Source organism: Sebastes fasciatus, chromosome 1 (genome assembly GCF_043250625.1).
Source record: "Sebastes fasciatus isolate fSebFas1 chromosome 1, fSebFas1.pri, whole genome shotgun sequence".
Taxonomy (NCBI): domain Eukaryota; kingdom Metazoa; phylum Chordata; class Actinopteri; order Perciformes; family Sebastidae; genus Sebastes; species Sebastes fasciatus.
In genome coordinates, this window is record NC_133795.1 from 45,556,188 (window position 1) to 45,565,909 (window position 9,722).

Below are 9,722 nucleotides of genomic sequence, written 5' to 3' on the forward strand. Positions count from 1 at the left end.
AGTAGTAGTAGTTGGTGTAGTAGTAGTAGTAGTAGTTGGTATAGTACTAGTAGTAGTAGCAGTAGTAGGAGCATTAGTAGTAGTAGTAGTAGTAGTAGTTGGTGTAGTAGTAGTAGTAGTAGTAGTAGTTGGTGTAGTAGTAGCAGTAGTTGGTGTAGTACTAGTAGTAGTAGCAGTAGTAGGAGCATTAGTAGTAGTAGTAGTAGTAGTAGTAGTAGCAGTAGTAGTTGGTGTAGTAGTAGCAGTAGTAGTAGTAGCAGTAGTAGTTGGTGTAGTACTAGTAGTAGTAGCAGTAGTAGTAGTAGTTGGTGTAGTACTAGTAGTAGTAGTAGTAGTAGCAGTAGCAGTAGTAGTTGGTGTAGTAGTAGTAGTAGTAGTAGTAGTAGTAGTTGGTGTAGTAGTAGTAGTAGTAGTAGTAGTAGTAGGTGTAGTAGTAGCAGTAGTAGTAGTAGCAGTAATAGGAGCATTAGTAGTAGCAGTAATAGGAGCATTAGTAGTAGCAGTAGTAGTTGGTGTAGTAGTAGTAGTAGTAGTAGCAGCAGTAGTAGTAGTAGTAGTAGTAGCAGTAGTAGTAGTAGTAGTTGGTGTAGTAGTAGTAGTAGTACTAGAAGTAGTTGGTGTAGTAGTAGTAGTTGGTGTAGTAGTAGCAGTAGTAGTAGTAGTTGGTGTAGTACTAGTAGTAGTAGTTGGTGTAGTAGTAGTAGTAGTTGGTGTAGTAGTAGTAGTAGTTGGTGTAGTAGTAGTAGTAGTAGTTGGTGTAGTAGTAGTAGTAGTAGTTGGTGTAGTAGTATCAGTAGTAGTAGTAGTAGTAGTTGGTGTAGTAGTAGTAGCAGTAGTAGTAGTAGTAGTAGTAGTTGATGTAGTAGTAGTAGTAGTAGTAGTAGTTGGTATAGTACTAGTAGTAGTAGCAGTAGTAGGAGCATTAGTAGTAATAGTAGTAGTAGTTGGTGTAGTAGTAGTAGTAGTAGTAGTAGCAGTAGTAGTTGGTGTAGTAGTAGCAGTAGTAGTAGTAGTAGTAGTAGCAGCAGTAGGTGTAGTAGTAGTAGTAGTAGTAGTAGTAGTAGTAGTTGGTGTAGTAGTAGTAGTAGTAGTTGGTGTAGTACTAGTAGTAGTAGTAGTAGTAGCAGTAGTAGTAGTTGGTGTAGTAGTAGCAGTAGTAGTAGTAGTTGGTGTAGTACTAGTAGTAGTAGCAGTAGTAGAAGCAGTAGTAGTAGTAGTAGTAGTAGTAGCAGTAGTAGTTGGTGTAGTAGTAGCAGTAGTAGTAGTAGTTGGTGTAGTACTAGTAGTAGTAGCAGTAGTAGTAGTAGTTGGTGTAGTAGTAGCAGTAGTAGTAGTAGTTGGTGTAGTACTAGTAGTAGTAGGAGCATTAGTAGTAGTAGTAGTAGTAGTAGCAGTAGTAGTAGTAGTAGTTGGTGTAGTAGTAGCAGTAGTAGTAGTTGGTGTAGTACTAGTAGTAGTAGCAGTAGTAGGAGCATTAGTAGTAGTAGTAGTAGTAGTAGCAGTAGTAGTTGGTGTAGTAGTAGCAGTAGTAGTTGGTGTAGTAGTAGTAGTAGTAGTAGTAGTAGCAGTAGTAGTAGTAGTAGTTGTTGGTGTAGTAGTAGTAGTAGTAGTAGTAGTAGTTGGTGTAGTAGTAGCAGTAGTAGTAGTAGTAGTTGGTGTAGTACTAGTAGTAGTAGCAGTAGTAGGAGCATTAGTAGTAATAGTAGTAGTAGTAGTTGGTGTAGTAGTAGTAGTAGTAGTTGGTGTAGTAGTAGTAGTAGTAGTAGTAGCAGTAATAGGAGCATTAGTAGTAGTAGTAGTAGTAGTAGTAGTAGTAGTTGGTGTAGTAGTAGTAGTAGTAGTACTAGAAGTAGTTGGTGTAGTAGTAGTAGTTGGTGTAGTAGTAGTAGGAGCAGTAGTAGTAGTAGTAGTTGGTGTAGTAGTAGTAGTAGTAGTACTAGAAGTAGTTGGTGTAGTAGTAGTAGTAGTAGTAGTAGCAGTAGTAGTAGTAGTAGTACTAGAAGTAGTTGGTGTAGTAGTAGTAGTTGGTGTAGTAGTAGCAGTAGTAGTAGTAGTTGGTGTAGTACTAGTAGTAGTAGGAGCAGTAGTAGTAGTAGTTGGTGTAGTAGTAGTAGTAGTAGTAGTAGCAGTAGTTGGTGTAGTAGTAGTAGCAGTAGTAGTAGTAGTTGGTGTAGTAGTAGTAGTAGTAGTTGGTAGTAGTAGTAGTAGTAGTTGGTGTAGTAGTAGTAGTAGTAGTAGTAGTTGGTATAGTACTAGTAGTAGTAGCAGTAGTAGGAGCATTAGTAGTAGTAGTAGTAGTAGTTGGTGTAGTAGTAGTAGTAGTAGTTGGTGTAGTACTAGTAGTAGTAGTAGTAGTAGTAGCAGTAGTAGTAGTAGTTGGTGTAGTACTAGTAGTAGTAGCAGTAGTAGTAGTAGTTGGTGTAGTAGTAGCAGTAGTAGTAGTAGTTGGTGTAGTACTAGTAGTAGTAGCAGTAGTAGGAGCATTAGTAGTAGTAGTAGTAGTAGTTGGTGTAGTAGTAGCAGTAGTAGTAGTTGGTGTAGTACTAGTAGTAGTAGCAGTAGTAGGAGCATTAGTAGTAGTAGTAGTAGTAGTAGCAGTAGTAGTTGGTGTAGTAGTAGCAGTAGTAGTTGGTGTAGTAGTAGTAGTAGTAGTAGTAGTAGTAGTAGTAGTAGCAGTTGGTGTAGTACTAGTAGTAGTAGCAGTAGTAGGAGCATTAGTAGTAGTAGTAGTTGGTGTAGTAGTAGCAGTAGTAGTTGGTGTAGTAGTAGTAGTAGTAGTAGTAGTAGTTGGTGTTGTAGTAGTAGTAGTAGTAGTAGTTGGTGTAGTAGTAGTAGTAGTAGTAGTTGGTGTAGTACTAGTAGTAGTAGTAGTAGTAGTTGTTGTAGTACTAGTAGTAGTAGCAGTAGTAGGAGCATTAGTAGTAGTAGTAGTAGTAGCAGTAGTAGGAGCATTAGTAGTAGTAGTAGTAGTAGTAGTAGTAGCAGTAGTAGTTGGTGTAGTAGTAATAGTAGCAGTAGTAGTAGTAGTTGGTGTAGTAGTAGCAGTAGTAGTAGTAGTTGGTGTAGTACTAGTAGTAGTAGTAGCAGTAGTAGTAGTAGTTGGTGTAGTACTACTAGTAGTAGTAGTAGTTGGTGTAGTACTAGTAGTAGTAGCAGCAGTAGTAGGAGCATTAGTAGTAGTAGTAGTAGTAGCAGTAGTAGTTGGTGTAGTAGTAGCAGTAGTAGTTGGTGTAGTAGTAGTTGTAGTAGTAGTAGTAGTAGTAGTTGGTGTAGTAGTAGTAGTAGGTGTAGTAGTAGTAGTAACAGTGTTTCAATGTGACTGGCCCCCAGTGGCACAACAGCAGGTTAGCTAGCTAATGACATGACACTTTTTAGAGCTCGTCTTAATAAGATCTCTATTTTAACTCAACTGCTGCTTGATTCTGTATCAAACACGAAAGCTCTTTAAAACAAAGCTAGAAGTCTGTTTGCTAAAATATTACAGTTGGCTAGAAGACGTCAGTAAAGCTAAATGATGAAGCTAATGCTAATCTCCACTGTGTAGCCGGGCTAGTTAGCGAGCACAGAACTCCATTGAACAACTGACAGTTTAATGTCTTCTTGTGAAGCAGAGGTCAATCACTGAGGTCAAAACACACCAAACATATTAACTTGAACAGTTTAAGAGCCATTCTTCAATTCGGCGCATACATGATTCACAAAGCAGCAAGTATTTCGATTATAAGCCTCTACTGATGAATGTATCCTATAGCGAGCCATGGAGACCGGTAGTCAGAGTCGTTAGGATTTATTCACAGTAATGTTTAATGGTCATATTTCTCCAACAGTAATATCAGCTGCGACGTTGCCTAGCGATCATCTCGTTAAACAACTCTGGTTGTGATCCAGAGAGAGTCTGGTGTGTGGTTGTCTCTACAGACAGCGTTAGTTGTATTAACGTTAACACAACGTTATGTAGTGTAGATCATGTTAGCTGGTCTCACTGACCTCGTCTCCGGACCCGATGCACCTGTATCCGCTCTTGATCATCTCCCAGTGGATGAAGAGCACCACGGCGTCCTGAGGACAGGTAACGCTGCCGCCGACACACGAGTACAACACCTCTAGACCCGCCATGTTACTGCTTTAATGTCACAACTAGAACAACTACAACAACATCAGCTCAGGTTCAGTTGGAGAAATGAAAACGAAAGTCTTGCCCGGAACTTAACGGTGTCACTTTCACAGCAACTACAAGTACTTCCTGTCTGACCTTTCAACGTAAAAGCACCAGTGAAAGTTGAAATCGACCAACAACTTTCATGCAAATAAAACATGTTAAAGCTACAAAAACACTGAGGCTGTTTTCGAAACCGCATACTATACTAGTAGTACGTACTGATTTGGCCAAAATGTAGTATGTAGTATGCAGTATGCGAACAAAAGCAAAATCTCCAGTATGCCAGAAATACCCGGATGACGTACTGATTTGGAAAAATTCTCCAGTATGCATCGGACCAGTCTATCTCGCCTACTGTATCCCACAATGCAAAGCGGCGGAACAGCACAGGCTACGGGTATAAAAACAGCAGCCAAAAGCTGCTCTTTTTTTACGTTTTCTGTAGCCATTTCAACACTAAATTCACTTCTGAAAGTTTTTGAGGCGAGAAATCAACTGTGTAGATTATTAATATCGGCAGTTTTACGAAGTTAGATGGCGAATCGAACATTTGTTCCACCGTTGTCGGAGTTTAGAAGCTCCATAGAATACCGTGACAGCCAGCGAGCGCCTGCCCGGGTCGCTGCCAGCAAGCCGGGTAGTCACGCTCAGAGACCGCTATGAGCTGCTGGAGCTCTCTAGAGACCGGTCTGTAGACGAGAGGCTTTGATTTCCTTGTTGACGGATAGTTTGTTTAAATATCACAACACAGATGTCCATTATAAATTAACAGGAACCTGTGTTTATTTGCCTTTTTTCGAGTTAAAAAGCTCCACAATCGCCCGCGGGCGTAGCTCGCTGGAGAGCCGGCCAGTGACGCTCACAGAGCGGCTGCAGAGCAGCAGAGTGGCGAGAGAAGATGAGAGGAGAGGAAGAGGAGAGAGAAGAGGAGAGGAGAGAGAAGAGGAGAGGGAAAGAGCAGCTTCTGACGGGGCAGAGAGGTTCCTGATGAGACAACATGACACTTTTTTAACATTTCTCTAATATCTGGAGGGAGATCAGTCCTTTTGCTGTAACTGAAAAAGCAGTTTGAGTAAAGTAAACGTTGTGGATGAATGTTTTATATTTCCCGTCTCTCCTCGTTGATGATCCTGTTTGTCGGACTTCTTTATGAGCTGTCAGAATAAATAGTTTAAACCTGCAGTATCTTATAAAGTAAACAAGCACAACATAAACAACAAAATCAAAGTTGTATTTTTTGATAATATTGTAATAGTGGTACAAGTTAGTTTTTTTGTCCTGTGCTTTAAGAGCTGGTTTGAAGGCTTAAGCCTCGTCTAGCATACTGCTAAATACATCACTTTAACTGTCACATACTGCATACTACTGAGGAACGCAGTATACAGTATGTACTGTATACTGCATACTGCGCTCCTCAGTAGTATGCAGTATGCGGTTTCGAAAACAGCCACTATGGCTGCATCCCAAAGCTCTTAATTTTCGTTTCCTCGCTCCTCGATCCTCGCTTGAACCGGAAGTAGTTCTGGTGCGCCATCTTGAAGCCCGTCCCAAAGCCCTTATTTGTGCATCGAGGAGCGAGGATCGAGGATCGAGGAGGCTTGCCGGAGGAGCGATGAGCGAGGATACACCAGTGTATCCTGCACGGAAGTCTTTTGCCGACCGACACGCCCCCTTATTGGAGATCAGTTACTGATTGGACGCTGCTGCCGATCAGGCTGATCTGATAACTTTACCTCTCAGCATCACTGGAGTTTCATACCGGAGTGAAAACAGATCACAGATTAAACGTTTTATAGTTTAGTTGTCTTCTGATTCACCATCTAGTTCAAATCTGTGTTAACTGTAGCTCTGAGCAGCAGCAGAAGGACCTACAGTAGCTCTGCTTCACACACCGTCAGTGAAGCAGCCTGACAGTCAGAGGGGTTTATAACACCTGACAAACTGACTTAAAATAACTTTCTGCATTTATTAGAATGATGTGTCTTTTCATGATCTGTTATTTCCCCCGTTAACTTTTATTAATGAAACTATTAAAGTCAGAGAGAGAAGGAGAGTCTGTCTGTCAGCAACAAACACCTTTTACATCATTTATCCTCATTCAGTCACATGAGGCTGGTGATTCCTGAACGTCGGGTTTGATATACATCATTTACATTTTCCCTTTAGCCTAATAAATAATGTCCAGTGTTCAAAAAACACCATAGTCATATTCTGGGTTATGAAATAATTAACTCACAATCAGAATATCAATAACTGCAGACGCTAATAATGAATCAATAATATAAAGTTATTGTGCCAGTAGAGATGGTTCCTGAGCCTCTAAGCAGGACTCAGTCCACAGCAGAAATACAGACTGCAGCTTGCACTTGTCTTTATTAGTATTAGATCAGTTCAGACACAAACAGCTGTTAAAGTTGACTGACAGCTGATCCAGCTGTGATCAGCTGCCGCTGTCATCAGAAACGGACGTCGCTTCAAGTGACGCTTCAGAGGAAACGACCGTCCCATGTCGCTTAAATCGTATTTCCTCGTTTCCTCTCTCCTGGCATGGTTTCCTTGCGTCCCTCCATGCTTCCCTGGTGGGAGGGACTAAGACGCAAGGATGAGACGCAAGTGAGGGAAACAGGGATGCAATTAAGAGCTTTGGGATGCAGCCTATGTTTTTAGAGACATGAGACGTCGTTTCCTCTGAAGCGTCACGTGAAGCGACGTCCGTTTCTGATGACAGCAGCAGCTGATAACAGCTGGATCAGCTGTCAGTTGGCTTCAAAAGCTGTTTATGTCTGAACTGATCTAATAGTAATAAAGAAACAGAGTTATCAGAGCAGCAGTGTTTCCTCTCTGTAGCCTGTTACCTGTTTAACAAACACCTGCACATGAATAACAGCTGCAGTCTGTATTTCTACTGTGGACTGAGTCCTGCTTAGAGAACCAGGAACCATCTCTACTGGCACAATATCTTTATATTATTTATTCATTATTAGCGTCTGTATTAATTTATATTCTGACAGTAGAAGTTATGTATTAGTCTGAATGTTTGAGGGGAAAGTGAAATGATATAACTCATATCAAACCCGACGCTCAGGAATTATCAGCCTCATGTGACTGAATGGAAATGAGGATAAATTATGTAAAAGGTATAAAAGACAGACTCTCCTTCTCTCTCTGACTTTAACTGGATACTTAATAAAAGTGAATGAGTGAAATAACAGATCATCAAAAGAAAACTCTTTCTAATAAATGAAGAAAGTTATTTTAAGTCTGTTCATTGTCAGCTTTTATAAACCCCTCTCAGTGTCAGACTCCTTCAGTGACGGTGTGTGAAGCAGAGCGACTGCAGGTCCTTCTGCTGCTGGAACACTTCACCATCAACATGCTCCGTTTGCTGTTCACACCTACAGTTAACACAGATTATAACTAGACGATGAATCAGAAGACAACTAAAATATAAAACTGTTAATCTGTGATCCGTCTTCACTCTGGTATGAAACTCTAGTGATGTTGATGTATCTGATCAGTCTGATCGGGCGCAGCGTCCAATCAATAACTGATATCCAATAAGGGGGCGTGTCGGTCGGTGATAAACTTCCGTGCAGGAAACACTGGAGGATGCACTGGTGTATCCTCGCTCATAGCTCCTCGCTCCTCGATCCTCGATCCTCGCTCCTCGATGCGCATTTTATGAATTGGGACGTCCTTCAAGATGGAGGACTGAGATCGATTTCCGGGTCACAGCCGGAGGATCGAGGAGCGAGGAGTCGAGGAGGCGAAAAATGCTGAAATGAGATGCAGCTACGGTTTTACAAAGCGGAACGATAAATCTTGAGCATGTTTCACCCCGGGACTCTTTCTGCGTCGGATAAAAACACAATGGACCGGAAGCAAATGTCTGTAAAGTTAGACACATTAAACCCTACACCACAGGTTTTCCGCCATGCATACTTTCATTTTATTAAAATAAAATTCACTCAGATTAAAAAGTGATTTAGTTTATTTTCAACAACTGACACATTTAGGGGTCAAAGTAATGTCAAGTTTAGAGATGTATAGCACACAGCAAACTGTTTAAATAAAGGTTTCCAAAAATAATTAGCTGCCAAAAAATATCACCTGATGATTTTTGAATGTTTAAAAAAACAAAAAACGTTATTACATTTTTATTTACAAAAATTAAATAATGTCAGTGTCATCATGAAACCTCGCTGGACTGGCATAAAAAGAATAATTCAACACATCCGGTACTACTACGACTACTTCTACTACATTTACTGATATTTGACTGAATTTATAATAATAATAAAATATATTTTGATCTTACGACTCATAATGACATCCATTTTACATACCGAGTAGCAACTTGCACATTGTATGGATGCACACGTTTAAATGGCATAGGCCTACATTTTTACTTTTAACTCATTATCACTACTTATCTATCTATCTATCTATCTGAAAAATTCCAATTTAAGGCTTTAAATTCACTTGAAATGTGATTGAAAGCTGTGAAAAAAGTTTCCGTAAGATTTATTTGTCAACCAACTTTTTCTACGGTAAAGAAAAACTTCTGTTCTCAATATTATCATTATTGCTGCTGTTGTTATTATTATTTTATTATTACTGCTATACAAAGTTGAATAAACAGCTGTACGGAAGTACCTGAAACTGAATTTAAAAATAATATTAATTAATAATATTACTGTAATCAAAAGCCAGATCAAATTACATTAGTGTTTTTTCACATTTATTTGGTTCGTGGTGTTTATATTCCATGTTATAAGGGTCAGGCTGTTTTCGAAACCGCATACTGCATACTACTGAGGAGCGCAGTATGCAGTATACAGTACATACTGTATACTGCGTTCCTCAGTAGTATGCAGTATGTGACAGTTAAAGTGATGTATTTAGCAGTATGCTAGACGAGGCTTAAGCCTTCAAACCAGCTCTTAAAGCACAGGACAAAAAAACTAACTTGTACCACTATTACAATATTATCAAAAAATACAACTTTGATTTTGTTGTTTATGTTGTGCTTGTTTACTTTATAAGATACTGCAGGTTTAAACTATTTATTCTGACAGCTCATAAAGAAGTCCGACAAACAGGATCATCAACGAGGAGAGACGGGAAATATAAAACATTCATCCACAACGTTTACTTTACTCAAACTGCTTTTTCAGTTACAGCAAAAGGACTGATCTCCCTCCAGATATTAGAGAAATGTTAAAAAAGTGTCATGTTGTCTCATCAGGAACCTCTCTGCCCCGTCAGAAGCTGCTCTTTCCCTCTCCTCTTCTCTCTCCTCTCCTCTTCTCTCTCCTCTTCCTCTCCTCTCATCTTCTCTCGCCACTCTGCTGCTCTGCAGCCGCTCTGTGAGCGTCACTGGCCGGCTCTCCAGCGAGCTACGCCCGCGGGCGATTGTGGAGCTTTTTAACTCGAAAAAAGGCAAATAAACACAGGTTCCTGTTAATTTATAATGGACATCTGTGTTGTGATATTTAAACAAACTATCCGTCAACAAGGAAATCAAAGCCTCTCGTCTACAGACCGGTCTCTAGAGAGCTCC

At 40.1% G+C, this 9,722-nt stretch overlaps 1 protein-coding gene across 1 annotated transcript in view; it reads right to left on the reverse strand.

Moving 5' to 3' along the window:
- psmf1 (proteasome inhibitor subunit 1) overlaps nt 1-4,229 on the reverse strand; it is a 32,396-nt gene extending 28,167 nt beyond the window's left edge. The window contains exon 1 of the mRNA XM_074649725.1: nt 3,988-4,229. Coding sequence (XP_074505826.1) covers nt 3,988-4,116 — 129 coding nt within the window. The 5' untranslated portion in view covers nt 4,117-4,229. The remainder of the gene's footprint in view (nt 1-3,987) is intronic.
- Nucleotides 4,230-9,722: the final 5,493 nt, after the last annotated feature.